General features: G+C 53.6%; 1 protein-coding gene across 1 annotated transcript in view; it reads left to right on the top strand.

The window, feature by feature from the left end:
* Positions 1-17,997, top strand: part of MELTF (melanotransferrin) — a 29,197-nt gene extending 11,200 nt beyond the window's left edge. Inside the window, exons 7-16 of the mRNA XM_039477672.2 lie at positions 1,365-1,552; positions 2,261-2,441; positions 3,154-3,305; positions 8,709-8,805; positions 9,667-9,861; positions 10,518-10,674; positions 10,759-10,826; positions 12,721-12,908; positions 15,324-15,522; positions 15,956-17,997. Of these exons, the coding sequence (XP_039333606.2) occupies positions 1,365-1,552; positions 2,261-2,441; positions 3,154-3,305; positions 8,709-8,805; positions 9,667-9,861; positions 10,518-10,674; positions 10,759-10,826; positions 12,721-12,908; positions 15,324-15,522; positions 15,956-16,035 (1,505 nt within the window). The 3' untranslated portion in view covers positions 16,036-17,997. The remainder of the gene's footprint in view (positions 1-1,364; positions 1,553-2,260; positions 2,442-3,153; positions 3,306-8,708; positions 8,806-9,666; positions 9,862-10,517; positions 10,675-10,758; positions 10,827-12,720; positions 12,909-15,323; positions 15,523-15,955) is intronic.
* Positions 17,998-22,174: the final 4,177 nt, after the last annotated feature.

The following is a 22,174-nucleotide window of genomic DNA, read 5'->3' as shown; positions in this document are numbered from 1 at the left end:
GTTTTTGTTTTTGTTTTTTTAGTAGAAACAGGGTTTCACTATGTTGGTCAGGCTGGTCTTGAACTTCTGACCTCATGATCTGCCCACCTTGGCCTCCCAAAGTGCTGGGAGCCATGGTGTCCTGTCAGGTGAGCCACTGCTCCAGGCCTCAAAGTTTTTATGGTAATCTAAGGAAATCTAAGGAAGTAATTTTTAATCAACTTTATACAAAAAGATTGATAAGAGCAAAGGAGTAGAATTGGCATAAGTGACTGTCATTGTTCTTGGCTGATGAGAAGTGGGAGTGGCTGATGGAAGTACCTAAATGATGCATTTGTCTGTGTGAAGGCAAATGATACCCCAGAGATCTAACCAAAGGTTTTGCAGCAGCCTAAAAACAGAGGAAAATTGGGAAGCGTGGGGAGAGTTGCACTGAATAATTAAGAGTGCTGTAAACTACCATGTGGCCATTAAAAATAACCTTTATGGAGTTTTTCCAGACTATTACTCTGTTGTGGGTTTTAGGTTTTGTTTGATAATAGCTTCACAGCGAAAGCTTTCATGACGATACAAATTATCTTTTTTTTTCTGCCTATTTCCTTGTAGAGGTTTTTTCCTCCTTGTCTTAATTTAAAGTCATAAAAATCTTGTTATGTAGGACCATCTGTGGTTTAATTATAGTCCTTAATATTCATCTTCTCAGTATCCCCATTTGGTGTTAATAGTTACTCTTTTAAATTTTCTTTTCTGTTGAGAAATAAGTGAGTTTATGGAAAGTTTCCAATACTGTGGAAAAATTCTCTACCAAGTAGGATGAGAATTGCGGGTCAACGATGTCCTTAGCCAGGTTAAAAGTGGTCAAAAGACAGGAAATAAAATAGAAAAAGGACTTGAAAGAAATCCATCGAAATATGAATAGTTGGAGTTAAGGAGTTCCGCTTCTGTCGGGGTGTGTTTCCACCACGGCCGCTGCTCCCTGAGCCCGGACCCGTCACCACTGCTCAGAGCCAAGTGTAGTGCCTCATGGCAGCCTTGAGCCATCCTAGACGCTTGGCACATTTGTCTCTCTCATCCAAAGCCTTTCTTATTTTCTTACCCCTTTTATCTTTAATAGGTAGTCCTATTTCTAAGTATTGTATTACTGTCAGATACCTCCAGTACATTTTAGCAACAGAAATTGGTGAGAGCTAAAAAATGGGAGGAACGAGATATTCTGCATAGATACCTGGAGTTAGGTGCAGCCACTAAGCTCTGCCACCTTCTGAGCGCTGGGTTCTCATGTCCACGACACCCAGCCATCCCCCAGAATTCTTCTCCTGGGCCTTCCCTGCCACCCACCACAACCCCTTTAGGAGCTGGCTCAGCCCAGGCTTCCTTCTTCCCAGGGAAGACGCTGCCCTCCTGGGGCCAGGCCCTGCTGTCACAGGACTTCAAGCTGCTGTGCCGGGATGGCAGCTGGGCCGATGTCACTGAGTGGAGGCAGTGCCACCTGGCCCGGGTGCCTGCTCACGCCGTGGTGGTCCGGGCTGACACAGATGGGGGCCTCATCTTCCGGCTGCTCAATGAAGGCCAGGTGGGCTGAGGGTCCCCTGGTCCCCGCACAGCTTCCCGCGTGGTGCTGGGCCTTGTGGCTGCTCACCAGGGTGGGACCAGGAGGGGCAGGACCCAGAGACTGTCCTTGGGATGGACCCCAGCCTCGGGTCAGGTCAGAGTAAGGAACCCACTGCTCTGGCTGACCGGGAGGAGGGCTGGCCACGAGAGGGGGACCCAGAGACTTCGGCACCCTCAGAGGAAGCTCCTGGTACTTGCGTCTCTAAAAGCCAAAACAAGAACATATGAGCAAAAGTGACAAAACCAGTGCCTTTCAGAGCACACCGTTAACTAAATGTGGTGAATAAGGTTTTGCTAAAACCACTGCTTATGACAGCCATATGTTCCTGATTGCTGCTGCCCCGGGCTCAGTCTTGCCCCACCCAGGCCGCTATTGCCAGCCCCATGGCGTGTCCTCAGGACCCTCCCACCCTTGGCCACAGTCAAGTGTCCAAACAGCTGAATGTGATGATGCCGAATGAACTCAGCACAGACCCAGAGCTGGCAGGCCCAGGGGAAGGGGACGGCGGATCGGGGGAGGTGCTGCAGAAGACGGAGGGAAGCCTCCCCTGGCCCTCAGAGTGGGCACCTGGTCTGAGGTCAGGGAAAAGGAGGTGGTGGCTGAAATGGGAGGAAAGGATGTGGCCTGTCAGCACCCTCACCACCCTGTAACCCACCCCTTGACACACAGCGTCTGTTCAGCCACGAGGACAGCAGCTTCCAGATGTTCAGCTCTGAGGCCTACGGCCAGAAGAATCTGCTGTTCAAGGACTCCACCTCCGAGCTTGTGCCCATCGCCACGCAGACCTACGAGGCGTGGCTGGGCCACGAGTACCTGCACGCCATGAAGGGTCTGCTCTGTGACCCCAACCGTAAGTCCAGCTGTCCTGGCTGCTGCCAGCTCCAGCCCAGCGTGACCGTGGGCATGGCGAGGCTCCCTGGGAAAGTGGCTGGGGGAAGATGGTCACCAGGGAGGCCTGGGATGTGCCTCTCAGCCTCTGCGGGAACCTGTCGTCTCCATCTGCCTGCCTCTGGGGCTTTGGGGAAGAAGCATCTCTTTAGCTGCATGGCCTGTTTCAGAAGCCCCACCAGGCCGCAGCGGGGTGGGATCCATGCGGGATCCAGGCCATCAGAATCTGTCTTGAGAAGGGTCTCCCCGCCCCTCTGTCCAGGAGCCAGGGTGTCCTGTCAGTTCTTCAACCTCTCACGGCTACTCCCCGTCTCCACCCCATGGCTACAGCCCTGGCTCAGGCATTGTCTTCTGCCTGGACTATTGCAATAGTCTCCAAGTCAGCTGCTTGCCTTTAGCCCGCATCCCATGTATCTTCCACCTGTAGCCAGGGAAATGGGTGCCAGACACTGAGTTAGATCCATGACAGCCATGGTCTTCCTCAGGCCTCACAGCCTGGTGTAAGAGGTACAGTTGCCCCTTTTCTGTATGAGGAAGCAGGATCGGATGGTTAAATAAATTATCCCAGCCACACAGCTGACAGGAGAAAGGCCCAGAATTTCCCTTGGGTCTGACTCCAAGCTCTTCCCTGGCGGTCGTGGCCTGGCAGTGACCGCTGGCTTGCCGCACACCAGGGCTGCCTCTCTACCTGCGCTGGTGTGTGCTCTCCACTCCCGAGATCCAGAAATGTGGAGACATGGCTGTGGCCTTCAGCCGGCGGCAGCTCAGGCCGGAGATCCAGTGCGTGTCAGCTGAGTCCCCTCAGCACTGCATGGAGCAGATCCAGGTGGGGGTCTCGCCTGCCCGGGGAGGGGCAGCTTGGGCCAGGTGGGCAGGTGGTGGCAGTGCCTGGGTAGTTCTTCCTACCCACGCCCCCTGCTGCCTGGGGAAGACTGTCTCCGGCAACAAACCCACAGACTTGGGAGGAAGGTGGGGAGGAACGAACTCCGCCCCAGGGAACAGGCAGAGAGGGGTATGTCCCCTGGGGACCCTGGGAGCTCCTTGCTGAGCAGGTGGGCAGGGAGCAGAAAGAGTGCTGGCCCAGCTGGGCACTGACACCCTGGAGCATGGGGCAAGCCCCCTCCCCTTTCTAAATCTCAGCTTTCCCTTGTACAATAGAGGGTGGGTATGGATTCTTGTTCTGCTTTTTTTTCTCTCTTTTCCTAATTTTTCTAAATAGACAAATAACAATTATGCATATTCATGAGATACATAGTGATATTTTGATACATGGAATACATGGTGATCAGAGCAGAATAATAATTAGCATACCGTCATCTCAAACATTGCTCATTTATCTGTGTTGAGAAAATGCAATATCTTCCGACCTATTTGAAACTATGTATTAGGTTAACTCTAGTCATCCTACAGTGCCATAGAACACTGGAACTTATTCCTCCTGCATCTTATTTTATATCCTTAACACATCTCTCCTGGCCAGGCACAGTGGTTCACGCCTGTAATCCCAGCACTTTGGGAAGCCAAGGCGGGTGGATCACTTGAGGTCAGAAGTTCAAGACCAGCCTGGCCAATGTGGTGAAACCCATTTCTACTAAAAGTACAAAAAAATTAGCTGGGCATAGTGGCACACACCTGTAATCCCAGCTACTCAGGAGGCTGAGGCAGGAGACTCGCTTGGACCTAGGAGGCAGAGGTTACAGTGAGCCACGATCACGCCATTCTACTCCAGCCTGGGTGACAGAGTAAGACTCTGTCTCAAAAAAAAAACACACACAAAAAAACAAAAAACTCCCTATTTCTCCCTTCCCTCACCCTTCCCAGTCTCCAGTATCCTCTGTTTTACTTTTCACTTCTGTGAGATCAACTTTTTTTTTTTTTTTGAGATGGAGTCTCACTCTGTCACCTAGGCTGGAATGCAGTGGTGAAATCTCAGCTCACTGCAACCTCCGCCTCCTGATTTCAAGCAATTCTCCTGCCTCAGCCTCCCAAGTGGCTGGGATTACAGGCATGCGCCACCATGCCTGGCTGATTTTTGTATTTTTAGTAAAGATGGGTTTTACTATGTTGGCTAGGCTGGTCTCAAACTTCTGACCTCATGATCTGCCCACCTCAGCCTCCCAAAGTGCTGGGATTACAGGCATGAGCCACCACACCTGGCCAAGATCAACTTTTTTTACCTTCCACATATGAGTGGGACATATGGTGTTTGATTTTCTGTGCCCGGCTTATTGCATATAACACAATGTCCTCCAGTTCCATCCATGTTGCTGCCAGTGACAGGATTTCATTCTTTTTAATGGCTGAATAGTATTCCATGGTGCATGTATACCACATTTTCTTTATCCATCCCTCTGTTGTTGGACACCTGAGCTGATTCCATATCCTTGCTATTGTCACCAGTGCTGCGATGAACATGGGAGTGCAGACATCCCTTTCCATAGGCTGATTTCCTTTCCTTTGGACAAATTCCCAGTGGTGGGATTGCTGGACCATATGGTATTAAACAGATTGATTTGTAGTTTGTGGAGGGATGTCCATACTGTTTTCCATAGTGGCTGTAGGGGTTTATGTTCCCACCAACAGTGTGGAAGAGTTTCCTTTACTCATCCTCACTAGCCTTTGTTATTTTTTATCTTTCTGATAACAGACACCCTAACTGGGGTGAGCTGATACCTCACTGTGGCTTTGATTTGCATTTCCCTGATGATTAGTGATGCCTGCTGGCATTTTGTATGTCTTTTGAGAAACGTCTGTTCCTGTCATTTGCCCATTTTTAAGTTGGATGGTTTCTGCTGTTGCGACATTTCCGTTGCATGTATATTCTGGATATTAATCCCCTGTTGGATGAGTAGTTTGCAAATATTTTTTCTCATTCCCCCCAGAGGCTGTTGTCATTTCACTCTGTCTATTGTTTTCTTTGCTGTGCAGAAACTTTTCTGTTTTATATAATTCCATTTGCTTATTATTGCTTTTCTTGCCTGTGCCTTCAAGGTCTTTTCATAAAATCTTTTCCCAGACCAATGTCCTGAAGTGTTTTGCCTATATTCTCTTCAACAGTTTTATTGTCTTGGGCCCTACATTTAGGGCCCTGATCCATTTTGAGTTGATCCCTGTGTAGGGTGAGGGATGGCGGCCCAGTTCATTCGGCCCTTGGACATCCAGCCTTCCCAGCAGCATCCCTTGAAGAAGAGATCACTCTTTCCAATGAGTGTTCTTGGAAACTTTGTCAAAAATTAGCTGACTGTAAAAACGTTGGTTAATTTCTGGGTTTTCTATTCTGTATCATTGGGCTGTGTGTCAGTTTCTATGCCTCTATCTTTGTTCTTTTTGCTTAGGATTGCTTTAGTTATTCAGGGTCTTTTGTGGTTCCATACAAAATTTAGGATTGTTTTTGCTAATTCTGTAAAGAATGTCATTGGTATTTTCATAGGGAAGTTCAACATTTTTGACAACACCATGCACTCGGAAATATATTTGATACCAATCACAATCTAGTACACAAAAACTTTTTTTGTTTGTTTTGAGATGGAGTTTTGTTCTTGTTGCCCAAGCTGGAGTGCAATGATGCGATCTTGGATCACTGCAACCTCTGCCTCCCGGGTTCAAGCAATTCTCCTGCCTCAGCCTCCTGAGTAGCTGGGATTACAGGCACATGCTACCACACCTGGCTAATTTTTTTTATTTTTTATTTTTATGTTTATTTTTTGAGACAGAGTTTCGCTCTCATTACCCAGGCTGGAGTGCAATGGCATGATCTCGGCTCACTGCAACCTCCGCCTCCTGGGTTCAGGCAATTCTCCTGCCTCAGACCCCCGAGTAGCTGGGATTACAGGCACGTGCCACCATGCCCAGCTAATTTTTTGTATTTTTGGTAGACACAGGGTTTCACCATGTTGACCAGGATGGTCTCGATCTCTCGATCTCGTGATCCACCTGCCTCGGCCTCCCAAAGTGCTGGGATTACAGGCTTGAGCCACCTCGCCCGGCCTAATTTTTTTTTTTTTTTTTTTAGTAGAAACAGGTTTTCACCATGTTAGCCAGGCTGGTCTTGATCTCCTGACCCAGGTGATCCACCTGCCTCGGCCTCCCAAAGTGCCAGAATTACAAGCACGGACCACTGCTCCCAGATAAACTTTTCTTTCGGATATAAATAAATGAAAAAATGTATATCCGGTATATACAGAGATAGAACACAAACAGTACCCGCTATTTTCTATTGTATTCTATTCTAATCCTTTTTGTTCCTGACACTTGTCATGACCCATGAAATTGATTTGGCCCCCATGAATAGCTCACCATCTGCAGCTAGAAACACTGGCCTGATCTCTAGTGCCCGTTCAGCTCTTTCCTCATTTGCTTCTCTGCCTGGAGACTCAGGCCAGATGCAGAGGAGGCCCCAGAGGCCCTGTAGTCAGGGAGGAGGACTGCTGTGGTCACGATGTCCCGCCTCGGGCCAGAGCCCTAGCTTTCAGCCCCTGGTTGCCCACACCCCCTAGTTTCTGTTTTCAGAGCAAGTAGGTGGGGCCTGTTCAGGGGGTCCCCAAGCACAGGCTATAGCCCCTCAGCGGTGCCAACCTTGCCCAGGTCAGGGAACCACACTGACTGGAAGGCCACAGAGAGGAGACCAGGCAGGAATACAGGGTGACCAGGCCTATGACAATATGATAATGACCATCGCACAAGCTGACACTTCTGTGTGCCCCACGCAGTGAAGGCCACTGCGTGGGTCATCTCATGTAATCCTCACAACAGCCCCGCTTTTGGATCTGGAACTGGGGAGACAGAGGCTGGGAAAGTAACTTTCCCACGGCCACCAGCCAGGATGTACTGAATGGGCTTCCCCCCACCACTTGGCCTGAGCCAGGCCACAGCCCTGCCTCCACACTTCCGGATCTTGGGAGTGGAGAATACCCCAGCCTCATGCCAAGGAGTGCCCAGGCCTGAGGTGGGGGTGTTGCAGGAGCTTCCCCAGGGGCCGATGGAAGCCTGTCCTTGTGCAGAGCTGAGCCTAAGAGTGTGTGATGTGGACAGAGAAGCCTCTGCTGGCACTGAGGAAAGGGCTTGGTGGGGGGGTCTTTATTTTCCAGTGCCAAGCAGGCTGCCTTGTTCCAAGAGCCCTAGAGCAGGAAGAGGTGCAGGGAGGGAGCTTTCAGCCCCTCTAAGTGACAGCCTCCTCTCAGTCTGAGTTCACAGAGGGCTGGGAGCTGCCCAGGGGCCTCTGGGAAGAGGAGACTTCAGGGGCTCCTCAGAACCCCAGCAGAGGGCTCAAAGACCCTCAGTTCTAGCTGCTAAGGTTCTCAGAGAGGTGTCCAGTGTGGCTCTACACCCACTCCTGCCCTGCCAGTTACCCAGGGAAGGGACCGTCAGCCAGTGGGCCCTGGGCTGCGGTGTAGGGTCTGTGTCCTGCCCGACAGCACAGTAGGAGGAGGTTTGGGTGGTGGGAAAAGGGCCCTTAGAGGTGCACCCTCCTGGCCCTAAATACCAGCACCGCTGCCTGTTATTCCATCACCATCACTTCACGCCTCTTCAGGTGTGGGACACCCTCCTGGGCCACAGATGTTCCCCACTCTGCCCCATTGTCACCCCCTTCCCTTGAGGTTAATCACACTACTATGGCTTCATTACCAGTTAGCCCCTTGGTGGGGTCCTGGGGCTTCAGAATGGACAAGTGGGGTGGGTGCAGGTGACCTGGAGGGCCCCAGGAGGCTCCTGGGAAGAAGGTCCTGGGTGCCTCCTGCTGCCTCTGTAGGCAGAGCTCTATCCCTCAACCCTGGAGCCTCCTCCCAGGCCCTGAGACTGCCATCTTTTCAGATCTGGGTCATTCTTCCATCTGTACACGCGTTTAGCAGACAGGCACTGCACCACAAGGTGTGCGGCCCTTGGCCAGGTGCTGGAGATGCGGTGCCTGGCTGTCTGGGGGCTGGCAGTGCACAGCCCATTGAGCATGAGGAGAGGGATCGGCTTGCTTTGCTCAGAGCAGGGACACAGGGGACCCTGGGTAGCCACACACAGGAGTGCTTCGTGAGGCACCCCTCCTGGCCAGGCAACTTCACAATGAGAGGAAGGGGCAGATCACCAGGATGGGGTATTTCCTACCCAGGTTCCCCAGGGGAAGGAAGCCCGGGGCCACAAACCCCGAGAGGCCAGGCCCTGCCACCTCCAGAGGACCCCAACATCCAGAACCATCCAGGGCCCACCCCCGCCCAGTTGCTTCTTCTGTTCCCTTCAGGCTGGGCACATCGACGCTGTGACGCTGAGTAGCGAGGACATTTACACGGCCGGGAAGACATATGGCCTGGTTCCTGCAGCCGGGGAGCGCTATGCCGGTGAGTGCAGGGCCTGCTGCCTGGCCTCAGCAGGGAGGTGGGGATATTTTTATAAATATAAAAATGTGTCCTCCTCAGTCATTTTCAAAAGCTCCATGCCCCTCTCCTGGGGATAGAAGCTGTCTGTCACCAGGCCTGCCCCTCCTGCCCCAGGCCTCAGTTTCCCCAACTATTCAACAAACGTCTCTAAGGGGTTGGCAAACTTTCTGTAAAGGATCAGAGGATAGATACTTGAAGCTTTGCAGATGACAGTTTCTCTTTAAATAACCCTTTCAAAATATAAAATCATTCTTAGCTTACAATCCAGGCCATACAAAAGAAGGCCTTGTGGTTTACCATCTTGGACTACTGGGGTTCCTCAGCCTTTTCTGGCCCTAACCAGCCATGAGAGGCAGCCCTTGAGAGTCCCTCAGCTCATTCGCACCTTCTCAGGGGCCTGGGCTGGGGCTTTGGCCTCTGTCTTCTTACTGGTGACCTCAGAGGCCTGGGTCCCTTCCACTTGGGTGTGAGGAATCTCTGGGCTGTGGGAAAATGCTTCTGCAGCCTCGTCTTTCCTCCCGGGCAGTGATAAAAATACCACTTGGTATAAGGAAAGAAAGAAGTCCCTGTGAGTAAGGACTGCCGGGGACCTGAGGAGGACAAAGCTGAAAAGTGGAGCCGGGAGGCTGCTTCTCACAAGGGATGCAGGCAAGGGCCCTACTGGGCCTGCTCCTGGAGCACCCCAGCGCCAGGTCTGGGCACTCTGGCCTGCACAGCTCAGGCAAAGAGCCAGGAAGGAGAGGGTTTAAAGGAAGGACCCCCCCAGGCACTTGCCAGGGCTGTCAGATGAGGGGCCCCTCATGTGAGTCCCTCTCTCCCCAGCGGAAGACAAGAGCAATTCATACTTCGTGGTGGCTGTGGTGAAGCGGGACAGCTCCCATGCCTTCACCTTAGATGAGCTTCGAGGCAAGCGCTCCTGCCACGCCGGCTTCGGCAGCCCTGCGGGCTGGGACATCCCCATGGGCATCCTCATTCGGAGAGGCTTCATCAGGCCCAAGGACTGCGATGTCCTCACAGGTACCCCCCTTTGAGGAACGCAGACTGGGAAGCCTTCTCTGGGATTGGCTAGGGACCGGCAACTACTTGAGGAGGGGACCTTGTTGGAAGGTGGCCAGGCATCTGCATAAGGGCCCAGGTGTCTTGGCAAGGTGGGGACAGAAGCCCCCACCATATGCTGTACATGAAGCCCTTCCCATGTATTAAATCACACAACACCCATGGAAACTGGCAAGATCCTTGGGCTGACGGGCACGCACCTCTGTCCTGGCTGTTAACTCAGAAAACACACCAGCAGTTTTTTTCTAACCACTGACACAAGCACACAGAGGGCACGAGGGTTGGCGGCTCCCACTCCCAGACAGCTGGACAGTTGCTCTGATTGGAACAAAATAGTGAGGTAGTGAGTTTCCTGTCCCTGAGGGAGTTCACGTGAAGGCTGGGTGGTGATGTTTGGTGATGGGGTTCCTCTATCTAGACAACCTCTACATTTTCCCCTTGATGAGATCTTCCAGGAGGAGACACTCCACTCAGAGCTAAGAGGGGAGCAGAGCAGACAGGTGGCCTTGCAGCATAGGCCCAGGCGAGTGGGCAGATCTGTGGGGGAGTGGCCATCTATCTCCCTGCCACACTTTCCACTGCTGGCCCCTCATCATTGCCCTTCCTCTCCACCCCAGCGGTGAGCGAGTTCTTCAATGCCAGCTGCGTGCCCGTGAACAACCCCAAGAATTACCCTTCCTCACTGTGTGCACTTTGCGTGGGGGACGAGCAGGGCCTCAACAAATGTGTGGGCAACAGCCAGGAGCGATACTACGGCTACAGCGGCGCCTTCAGGTACTAGGGTGGCCTGGTGGTCTGGGGCTATGTGCAGAGGTTGGGACCCTCCTGCCAACACCTGCCCTGCCCTCTGTGTGGCAGGTGCCTGGTGGAGAATGCCGGTGACGTTGCCTTCGTCAGGCACACGACTGTCTTTGACAACACAAATGGTAGGTGAGGGCCAGAGCAGAACTAAAGGTAGGTCCAGGGGACTGTCCCCATCCTCAGCACAATCCAGACACCAGGTGTGCTGGGTTTGGACCAGGCAGCAGCTCAGAGACTGAGTCTAGACTGAGCCCCCTGGGAAGCTGGGAGCCCCACAGGGTAAGAACAGACCTCAGACCACACATCCAGGGGTGCTGGACACATGACGGTCTTCACTGGTCTTCACTGGTCTGGAATTCAAGTCCCTAATCCCCTGAAATGGTAGAAACTCAATCCCAGTCTATTTGGAAAGACCCCCTTCTGAGGGTATTTATGTAGTGCCAAGGTGTGAGGTGGGGGTGGCATGAGCCTCTCCACAAGGTCATGAGTTCAGTCAGTATCTGGTCTGTGTTCCTGAGCACATCACTGCCTCATGCAAGGAAATCTCTCTGCAGTCCCCAGGCCACACTGAGGCAGAGCACACCTGAAACATCACACAGGCGGGTTTCTTCCTGGAGTCACCTTCCCAGGCTCCACCTGGGATAAACAGCTCAGGAATGCTCTGCTCCGGGACCCCCATACATACACAGACCCATCGTAGCACATGGTCCTAACGTAGCATCACTTCCCCGTATTCTTGTTCTCCATGAAGGAATCTGTGTCCGTTTTGAAGATTAGAGGCTATTTTCCTCCAACACCAAAGGCTTGTACTTTCTGCATACTCTGCCTACACCCCAGGCTTTGAAACCACCAAGGCTGGAGGCTCAGTCTTCTCCACTCGCTCCCAACACATCTCCTTCTGGAAACAGCCCAGAAAGGCACAGCTGTAGCCTGGTGGGGAGGGGATTGGACAACGGGAAGCAAGACTTGCAGGGGAAAAAAAAATTCAAAAAACATCAGTATTTCAACACTTGGATCTTGCCTCCTGTGGAAGTCATCAAGGCGGTAGAACCATTTGCCCCAGCAGATCAAAGGGAGGGCTCCAGGCCCTGAACTCTTCCTGTTGCCACAGCCCAGCTTCCCTGCCCGGCCTCCCACCAAGAACACCTGAATCCGCCCCCAGGAGGAGGGAGCTGTGTGCTCCTGCATGAGCCCGGTGGGCATGCCTGGTCCCAGACCTGTGCACGGTGTGGTCTGCGATGGGGTCAGGGGAGGAGGGCAGGTGCTCGGGAGGCTTTGGAAGATTCCCTTGCAGTGAGTCACCCACCCCCCAGGACCTCCCACTCTTTTCCCTTTTATCTTTAGCTCTCCTTGAGGCCCACCTGGATTTCCTGGAAATGGGAAGAGGATGGACACTAAGTTAATGTTCAGAGACACAAAAATGTGATTCTAAAGGCAGCATTTTCTCAGGAAGCCCTGGGACCGCCTGCTTTAGAATCACTGGGATGCTGTTTTAACATGCAAATTTCTGAGCCCCATCTGAGACCTTTGCAGATTCTTTGCAAGCAAGGGCCACTGAAGCTGCCTTTTACATCCACAAGTGATGCTACACCCTGTTCCATTTGAGAACTTCAGCCTTCAGGGGCAATCACCCACCACCTTTAGGGAGCCACCCTGCCCTCAGGCTTGAGGATGTAACATATAGATGGGGTTCTTTGCCTGGGAGTGACTAACAGCCTCAGTTTCCTCACCTGTAAAATGGGGACAACAACACCTGTCCAGCATTACTGTTGTGAGGATCAAGCAATGCTTGTAAAGTGCTGGTCACATAGTGGGTCCTCCCTCCTCCCTGCTAATGGCAGCTCCTGCTAATGGCATTAACACAGCTGGGTTCTCTCACCCTGGCAATATAGCAGAGCACGTGGAGAACAGAGAGGGTTGGGTGCTGACCAGAGGTCAGGGGACCCAGGATAGCAGCCTCTCTTTACACTTCTCCCCACTCCCCTGAACATCTCCCTATACACTGTTTTACCTCCCCAGGCCACAATTCCGAGCCCTGGGCTGCTGAGCTCAGATCAGAGGACTATGAACTGCTGTGCCCCAATGGGGCCCGGGCAGAGGTGTCCCAGTTTGTAGCCTGCAACCTGGCACAGATACCACCCCATGCTGTCATGGTCCGGCCAGACACCAACATCTTCACTGTGTATGGACTGCTGGACAAGGCCCAGGTGAGCCAGGGTGGGGCTGCCTCACTGATGGGTATGCAGCAGGGGTAAGCTAAGCCCCTGGGAGGCCTCAGTCTACCTGGAACAGACCTCTAGAGAAACCGAGGAAGCATGGGGAAAATTCTGTGATTTTCACTTACCCAAGGACATCCCTTTGGAAACTATCCCGTCTCCTGCCTCACTGATTTTCCCTTCTCAGATGGACCATTTTCGCCAACACGAAACAAGCTGTTATTTCTGCCATCCTTAAAGGACAAACTAAGCGCTCTCACATCCGTCCTCTTGCAGCTGTAATCCTGCTCCCTTTCAAAGCAAAACTCCTCCAAAGAGTGGTCTCTGGAGTCCTCTCCTCTGGTCTCTCTTAAGGATGGAGACTACTGCAGACAGGTTCCCAATAGGGCCCTGAAGCTGTTCTTGTCAAGGTCACAGTGACCCATGTTGCTAAAACCAGTGGCCATTTCTCAGTCTTCATTTTACTTGACCTCTCAGCAGCACTGGCCACAGCTCTACCTCCTCCGGTAAACAGCTTCCCTGGCAGGCTCCCAGGTCCCCAGCCCTGCCTGGCTCTCCTCTCACCTCTCGCTACTCCTCAGTCTTCTTTGCTGATTCCTCCTCATCTCCCTGACCTGTTAGCCCTAGGATTCAGTTCTCAGTTCTCCCTCTTCTCTCTCTCTCCACCTGACCCTTGATCTCATCCAATCCCATGTCATCCAATCCCATCTATATACAGATGGCTTCTAAGTTTACATGTTTAGTCCAGACCTCAGCCCCAAACGCATATTTAACTACATACCTGACATTTCTACTTGTGATTCTAACAGGCATCTCAAATGGATCAAGTCCAGAGTTGGACTCCCATTCCTCCTTCAGTCTTCCCCTCTTTAATTAAGAGCAACTTTAGCCTTTCCATTTCCTCAGGAGTCATTTTTGACTCCAGTCTTCCTCTCATGTTCTATATCCAATCCATCAGCAAATCCCATTGGCTGTGCCTTCAAAATACACCTAGAATTTAAACCTGGGTTGTCTGACAATGGAGCCACTGGTTTCTAACCACTCCCCCTCGCCCAGCTGACTTGAGCTGAACTTGCCTTCTCCATACCCACCAACAGCACGGAACTGCAGAGCTGGCTGGCTCGTCAGGCCTGTTCCTAAACTTTAACATTTTGAAATTATGCATGTTCCTCTCACCTTCCCCACAGAACCCCTCTATCCCAGGAGTGCTTTACTCTGGGTCCCTGGGCTTCCCTAAAGGGTTGCTAGGTCCTCTGAAGTAGTGTGGAAGAAGAATCCTGGGTGGATATGCATTTTTCTGGGGAGAAGGCTGACAGCTTTCATCAGATCTTCAGGAGGATCTGCGAGTCCCCTCCAAAAAGGCTGAGGACAACTTGATTCCTTTGTTCCTCCTTGATCAGTACTTAACACTTGATGTAGACGTTCATATATGTTCTCCAGAAGTCCTGTATTTATATTTGTATTCATAAGTTCCCGTACTACTTCTGGTCTTTTTAGTAGCTTTTTCTTTTTCTTTTTCTTTTTCTTTTCTTCTTCTTTTTTTTTTTTTTTTTTTTTGAGATGGAGTCTTGCTCTGTTTCCCAGGCTGGAGTGCAGTGGTGCGATCTTGGCTCCCTGCAACCTCCGCCTCCTGGGTTCAAGCGATTCTCCTGCCTCAGCCTCCTGAGTAGCTGGAATTACAAGTATGTGCCACCACGCCTGGCTAATTTTTGTATTTTTAGTAGAGATGGGGTTTCACCATGTTGGTCAGGCTAGTCTCAAATTCGTGACCTCATGATCTGCCCTCCTCTGCCTCCCAAAGTGCTGAGACTACAGGCGTGAGTCACGGCACTCGGACTTTAGTAGCTCTTTTAGAGCTGTAGCTGCAGAACGGTCATTCCAGTGATTCTGAGCAGGAAGGAGAAGAATGCAGCAACCCTGGGTGGAGGCTCAGTGAAGACGCGCCCAGCTCACCTGTTATTCTACGACTGGTTGCAGAACACAAGTCTCTCTCGAAATTGTTTAGGTTTGAGGGAAGGAAATCTGTAAGCTAGAGTGAGAGAGTCTTATGGAAAAGGCCAAGAAATGCTGAGCAGGCCTAGCAGAACACTCAGGAATCCCACCCACACCATCCCTCATTTCTGGGTCTTTCTTCCTGGACGTCTCAGGCCTCAGTCCCGCATCCAGGAGCTGGAGCACTGCAGTGCTTCTGAATCCCTCTTCCAGTGGCACCTGTGTCCCCACATCCCCTTGGGTGACAGAGGCGGATCAGTTGTCAAGCTTACAACTTGCAGTCGGAGTCGTGGGGCACCGCAGTGACTTGCTCTTTGGGTCACTGTATGTAAAGCAATTTGCAGCAAGCGGCACCTGGGCGGGTGACCCTGTGTGAGCCCAGGTGAGAAGCAGGGCTGCTTGCGGTGCTTCCAGGATCTGTTCGGAGACGACTACAATAAGAATGGGTTCAAAATGTTCGACTCCTCCAACTATCATGGCCAAGACCTGCTTTTCAAGGATGCCACAGTCCGGGCGGTGCCTGTCGGGGAGAAAACCACCTACCGCGACTGGCTGGGGCTGGACTACGTGGCGGCCCTGGAAGGGATGCTGTCGCAGCAGTGCTCGGGCGCAGGTAGGACAGGCCCGCCCTGCCGCCTCCCTGGTGCCATTCAGACCCCTTCACCCCAGCACCTAGAGGGAGTTGGGGGGTGGGGATGCTGCGGGTCCGGGGAGCCGGGTGGAGGCCAGGTGGGGTGTCCCGGGACGCTGCAGTCCAGGAGGGCAGGAGCCCGGCCGAGTCTGCAGACAGACGTGGGCGATGAGTGTAAACGCTCAAAGCCGCGGCGCAGGGAGGATCTGGGGCCAGGGAGACATCTGCATGTGCTGTAATTCTGGAAGGAACGAATATAACGGCAGCGAGGGAAAGAAGCATCGCAACCGAATAGAAAAGTGGGAGGCTGGGGCGAGGTCGGTGCAGAGAGATCCCCGCGCCGCGCCAGGGTCGGTGCCTCAGGCGGCCGCCGCGGCCCGGGCTTCGCGGCCTGACCTCCCGCGTTCGTCCCCAGCGGCCTCGGCCTCCGGGGCACCGCTGCTCCCGCCGCTGTGGCCCGTCCTCGCCGCCCGCCTGCTCGCGCGCGCCCTCTGAGGCTCGGTCGCCCCGCCAGAGCCCGCGCCCTCCGAGACCCGCCGCGCCCCAGAACTCCCGGAGCCGCGATTCCCGCCTGGGGAGTTTCCGCGGCTGCTTCGCGCTGGAATCCAGAAGGAAGCTCGGAAAGGCCCGGCCCGGCGCGGGCGGGAACAGGCGCCTCCCCGGGAGCCCCGCCGCCCCCGGGCGCCACCTGGCGCTGCTACCTGAGGCGCCGCCCCCGTGCCCGCGCGGCCCTTCCCGCCAACCGCCGCCTCCCGCCAGCTGGAGCCGCCTGGGCCGCGCCGGAGGAGGCTGGTTGCCCAGGAAACCGCTGAGCCCGGGCTTCCCGCCGCCCGAGGGGCCCGCCAGCCTCCTCCCCGCAACCCTGCGCCCCCGTGCGCGAGGCCTCCTGGGGACGCGGTGGCCACTGAGGCACCTACACCCTGAGGCTGCAGCCAGGCCCTCCGAGGAGGCCCGGCCGCGGGCGCCATCGGGACCCAGCCCGTGGGACAGCGGCCCCTGCTGGCGGGGGAGGGACGGAGAGAGGGAGGCTGGACCAGGGCGGCTGGGAGAAACCCACCAGGGACCCCCGTCCAGCTCCTCGGGGAAAAGCCTTCTCCAGTGGGACCTTGTGCGCGGCGGGAGCTCCAGTCCCTCCGACCTCCGGTGCGCTGGGAGGGAGGCAGGCCCCGGGGCATCTCTGTGTGCCCTGCCGGGTCCCCGCGGTGGCCGCGCCGGCGCCATCCCGGCCCAGCTGCGCCCGCGGAACCCCCTCCTGAGTCTCCTCTTAGGCTCAGCCTCAGGCTCCCGGCTCCCCTACCTCCATGGGTGCCCACCGCCCGCACCCACGTCCCAAGCCTGGCAGCAGCCGCCGCCCCAGCCCGAAGGAATCCTGACGCCCTCTGAAGGGCTGGGCGTGGGGAGACGCCTTTCTTCTTGTCAGAGGAGCCCCCGGCCTGGGTTCCGAACGGGGCCGAGCTCCGTCTGTCTCCGCACCCAGCCCTGCAACCTGCCGGGCCCGGGACCACTCACTCCAGAGGCCCCTCCTGGGCCTGGGGACCACCCGCTCCCCGATCCCGCGCCTGCGCGAGGCAACAGAAAGAGCCTGGACAGGGCCTGTCTCTACTCCATTTTGCCACAGTTGCCTGAGAAGCCAGAAAAAGTTTCCAGAACTGCCAGCCCTTAAAAAAAAAAAAAAAAAAAAAAAAAAGGAAGAGAAGAAATGGGAGCAAGCAGCCCTCGTCAGCAGACTGGGAGCGGCGTGGGCCCGGAGCTATTTGCATTCCGGTCTGCGGGGGCTCAGGGATGCTGATGACAGGCCCGGTTCCTGGTGGCTCGCCCCCGCCTGTGGGCGTCGGGAAGGATCCCTTCCATGTCTCAGCAGCAGAGGAGGCCCTGGCAGCGTCCTGGCTGTAGCCATGCAGTCCCAGGGAGCCCCAGTCATCTTCACCCCCCCCGGGAGGGGCACAAGCATCTGGCCCTCTGCCAGCTTTGACCCCTCTTGCTGCAGGGAGCCAGCAATTGATTCTCCCACCTGATGATTGCTTGGTTTTTTTCAAAAGGGAGATTTGGGCGGTGAAAAGCGTCTTTCTGGTCGCTACTCTAGGCTAGCCTGCCGTGAGCCGTTGAAGGTGTGGCCTGCTTGAGTGCTCTGTAAGTAACGTTGGATTGTCAGGTGGCAGTCGGGGGCCACTGCTGGGTCAGTGCTAACGAAAGATGCTGGTTTGTTTCTAAAATAAAGCCAAACAGCCCTCCACATGCAGAGGCTTGGAGCCTGATAGAAACATCCTGCTGCTGATTTGTTTTGTTTTGTTAGGTTCTCAAAGACCTACCTGCTCCACCCAGAAAGGCAGATTCTATTCTCCAAGAGCCAGCCAGGGACCCCTCTCGTCCTCCAGTCAGTGAGGCTCCCAGTGCCCTTCCTCAGCCTGGACTGGTTCTCTGGCCCTTGCAGGGTCTTAGCTGTCCTGGCACATTCCAGCTGCCTCCATCCCATCTGTCTCTGAGGTGTCTGTCCCTCTGGGGATGGGTGCAGAGGAGGGTGCCAAATTCTCTGCTGCCCCCTGCCCCATACCTCCAAAATAAGCTGCCCACCTGTTTTCTCTGGCAAGCTTGCTGCTAACTCACTAGACGGGGAGGCGTGAGGAGCTGATCTCTGAGGGACCCTACAGTGGGTGCTCTCTGGTGTGTACTGAGATGTAGGTGGGCCCGTCTGGTCTTGATCAGTGCTCTGTCCTCCCTCGGGAAGGAGAATTTTCTCTGCCTCCCTCTCATGGCTCCTACCCTTCACTGGGCCCCCATGCCACCCTCCCCACTGTGGCCATCCCCCAGAGCCAGGTCTTACCCACCACCGTGCATGGACCATTTCCCATGACGTTGGCACAGTTATCACAAAGCCAGGCAATTCCTGGGGACCTGGATCGCCAAAGTGGACAGACCCCGTCTCTGCATCACGTGGCCCAGTCTCAGCTGCACAGTCACTCCAGCTTGCCTCATGCTGCCACTTCCCCACCCTGAACCTTTGGAAAAGGAAAGTTAACCTTTGGGCACACACCTTAGCTCCTCATCGGAAACACACACAGAGTACAATCACCGGCTTGGCGAGGTGGTTGCAAAGATCGAGTCTAAGATGTAAAACACTCAGCACAGTGCTTGGCACACGGTGGGTGCAGGAAGATGTTCATTGTCTCCACTGCTATTACTCTAGAGTCCATTTTCTTGTCTCCAAATTCCTGGGAGAGATCATCCGATTCGCCCAGTGTGCGTCAGGTGTCTACTACTGGGCCAGTCAACACAGGCCAGAAGCAGGGGGTATAGCTGACACGTGCCCACGGAGGCTTCAGAGAAAGGAAATGAAACGCTTGTGAGTCAGGCAGCCATTCCCCAGCTCCTCCCTGGCTATCAGGTCTGTTGTGGGGGCTATTTGCCATTTGTTGAGCAAATATTTACTGATACCTACAGTCAGTACCATACCCAGATCTAGGTGAGAGGGACCCTAGTCCTTGCTTCTGTGCTTTCAAGCAATGTTTTTCAGACCTTGATGTGCACATGAATTGCCTGGGGATCTTGTTGAAATGCAGATTCTGGTTCAGAAGGCATGGCGTGAGTGAGGCTGAGAGTCTGTAGTTTTAACTCCCAGTTCGTGCCCACGCTGGTGGTCCAAGGACCACACTTTGAGAAGCAAGCCTTCAGAGGCCTCTACTGGAGCCCTCCCCCAGACCACACCCCACCCACAGAGGGAGGGACACAAGGAAAACGGATGCATTCACTCAGAGGGCATCTTTTTTTTTTTTTGAGACGGAGTTTCGCTCTTGTTACCTAGGCTGGAGTGCAATGGCGCAATCTCGGCTCACCGCAACCTCCGCCTCCTGGGTTCGGGCAATTCTCCTGCCTCAGCCTCCTGAGTAGCTGGGATTACAGGCATGCGCCACCATGCCCAGCTAATGTTTTGTATTTTTTTTAGTAGAGATGGGATTTCACCATATTGACCAGGATGGTCTTGATCTCCTGACCTTGTGATCCACCTGCCTCGGCCTCCTAAAGTGTTGGGATTACAGGCGTGAGCCACCACTCCTGGCCACAGAGCCCATTTTTTACACCATGTTCCAGATATCCAGAATCCTGGAATTCATACCCCAAACAGCCCTGAGCCAGCTTCCAGGGTTTGGAGGGCCCCTTCTTTAGATCCTCCCTCCCAAGGGGGCCAGAGCTCTTGCAGGAGGAATAGTTGAGCATGATGAGCAGGCTGCCATGTCCACCTGCACATGCACAAGGCCCTTGAAGTGAGGGATGCAGCCTGGATGGGGAGACAGCGGGTGGGCTACGGTGGGAAAGCCTGTTCTCCTCGCACCTCCTATTCCAGGCTGCTGAGCCTTTATAAAGGTTTGTTTGTCAAAGTAGGAGGATAGGACACATTCTCTTTAATAGTTTGTTAGCTTGATTTGCAGCATTTAAATATGGAACCACATAGTAGGTGGCCCTCCATGGGTACTCTTGTCCTAGGCCCCACAAGCGTTTGGGGTGGGCTGGCCTGCTGTGTGCACAGCCCTGTGCTCAGGGCTCTGGAAGTATAAAGAAGTAAGTACACGGCCTTACTAGCCCTGCCCTTGGCCTCTTTTGGAGAAGCCACTGAGCTGGTGTGGTAGAAGAACACTGCAGTGCAGGAGGGGCAGTGACCAGCATAGACAGGTCCTTGTGGGCCACGTGGCATGTCTGTAGACAAGCCGTCACCCACAGCTTCACACTCCTCCCCAAGTGTTCTCGACTATTTACAATGAGGATGTGCAATCTTGGCTCACCATCTCTGCCTTGAACCTCTGCCTTCTGGGTTCAAGCAATTCTCCTGCCTCAGCCTCCAGAGTAGCTGGGATTACAGGTGTGCATCCATGCCTGGCGAATTTTGTTTTGCTTTGTTTTTAAGTAGAGATGGGGTTTCTCCATGTTGGTCAGGCTGGTCTTGAACTCCTGACCTTAGGTGATCCACCTGCCTCGGCCTCCCAAAGTGCTAGGATTACAGGCGTGAGCCACCACGCCTGGCCTAAATGCTACAATTTTTAAAAAAGATATATTAGGCTGGGTACCGTGGCTCACACCTGTCAGCCCAGGGCTTTGGGAGGCTGAGGTGGAAGAATCACTTGAGCCCAAGAATTTAAGATTAGTCTGGGCAACATAGTGAGACCCCATCTCTACAAAAAAAATTTTTTTTTTTTTTTTTTTTTTGAGACGGAGTTTTGCTCTTGTTACCCAGGCTGGAGTGCAATGGCACGATCTCGGCTCACTGCAACCTCTGCCTCCTGGGTTCAGGCAATTCTCCTGCCTCAGCCTCCTGAGTAGCTGGGATTACAGGCACGTGCCACCATGCCCAGCTAATTTTTTGTATTTTTAGTAGAGATGGGGTTTCACCATGTTGACCAGGTTGGTCTCGATCTCTCGACCTTGTGATCCACCCACCTCGGCCTCCCAAAGTGCTTGAGCCACAGCGCCCGGCAAAAAAAAATTTTTAATTAGCCAAGTGTGGTGGCCCACACCTGTAGCTCCAGCTACTTGGGAGGCTGAGGTGGGAGGATCACTTCTGCCAGGGAGGTCGAGCTTGCAATGAACCATGACGGTGCAATGCACTCCAGACCGGACCCTGTCTCCAAAAAAAAAAAAAAGATATTCCAATTTGTTGAACAGAAACCAGCTCACTCACCTAAGATTCAGGACACTTGAATTCTAGTTCCACTTTGGTATTCACCTTGGGCCGATACTTTCTCCTCTCCCCATCTCCCCCATAGTTCCCAAATCTATAAACTGAGAAATGTGTATGGTGCCTCGACGATTTCTAGCTCTAACAGTAATTCTTAGACTAAAAAACATGAGAGTCTTCACAGAGTTATTGCCTGTGTTGAAGCGAGAGGAGCCGGATGGGCTTTTTTTATTTCTTCCTTTCTCAGCTGCCTTTGGGTTGGTGCTAACAGCCTAGAATCTGGGTTTCACAGCGGAGAGTCATATACATCAAAGGTTCTCACCTTGAGTGTGTGTCAGGAGGACTTGTTAAAACACAGACTGTGAAGCTGGGTGCCATGGTGTGTGCCTGTAGTCCCAGCTACTTGGAGGCTGAGGCAGGAGGATTGCTTGAGCCTAGGAGTTGAGGACAGCCTGAGCAATATAGTGAGACTCCCATCTCTAAATATATATATATTGGCCAGGCATCGTGGCTCACGCCTATAATCCTAGAAATTTGGGAGGTTGAGGTAGGAGGATTGCCAGGTAGTTCAAGATCAGCCTGGGCAACATAGACCCAATCTCTACAAAAAAAAAAAGTTTTTAACTAGCCAGGCGTGGTAGGGTGTGCCTGCGGTCTCAGCTACTCGGGAGGCTGACAGGGGAGGGTCGCCTGAGCCCAGGAGTTTAAGGTTGCAGTGAGCTATGAGCTATGATTGTGCCACTGCACCCCAGCGTGGCAGGTTCCCAGGTGGTCTGATGCTGCCGGTCAAGGCGCCTCACTTTGAAGGCCTGGCGTGAGGCTGAGAGTCTGCAGTTCTAACCAACTCCCAGGTGGTACTGGTGCTGGTGGTCGGGGGACCACTCTTTGAGAAGCAAGCCTTCAGAGGCCTCTGGAGCCCTCCCCCAGACCATACCCCACCCACAGAGGGAGGAATCACAGGGAAAACGG

Source organism: Saimiri boliviensis, chromosome 8, assembly GCF_048565385.1.
Source record: "Saimiri boliviensis isolate mSaiBol1 chromosome 8, mSaiBol1.pri, whole genome shotgun sequence".
In the NCBI taxonomy this organism is placed as follows: Eukaryota; Metazoa; Chordata; class Mammalia; order Primates; family Cebidae; genus Saimiri; species Saimiri boliviensis.
Note: the sequence above shows the minus strand (reverse complement) of the source record. Positions and strands in the feature narration are given on the sequence as shown.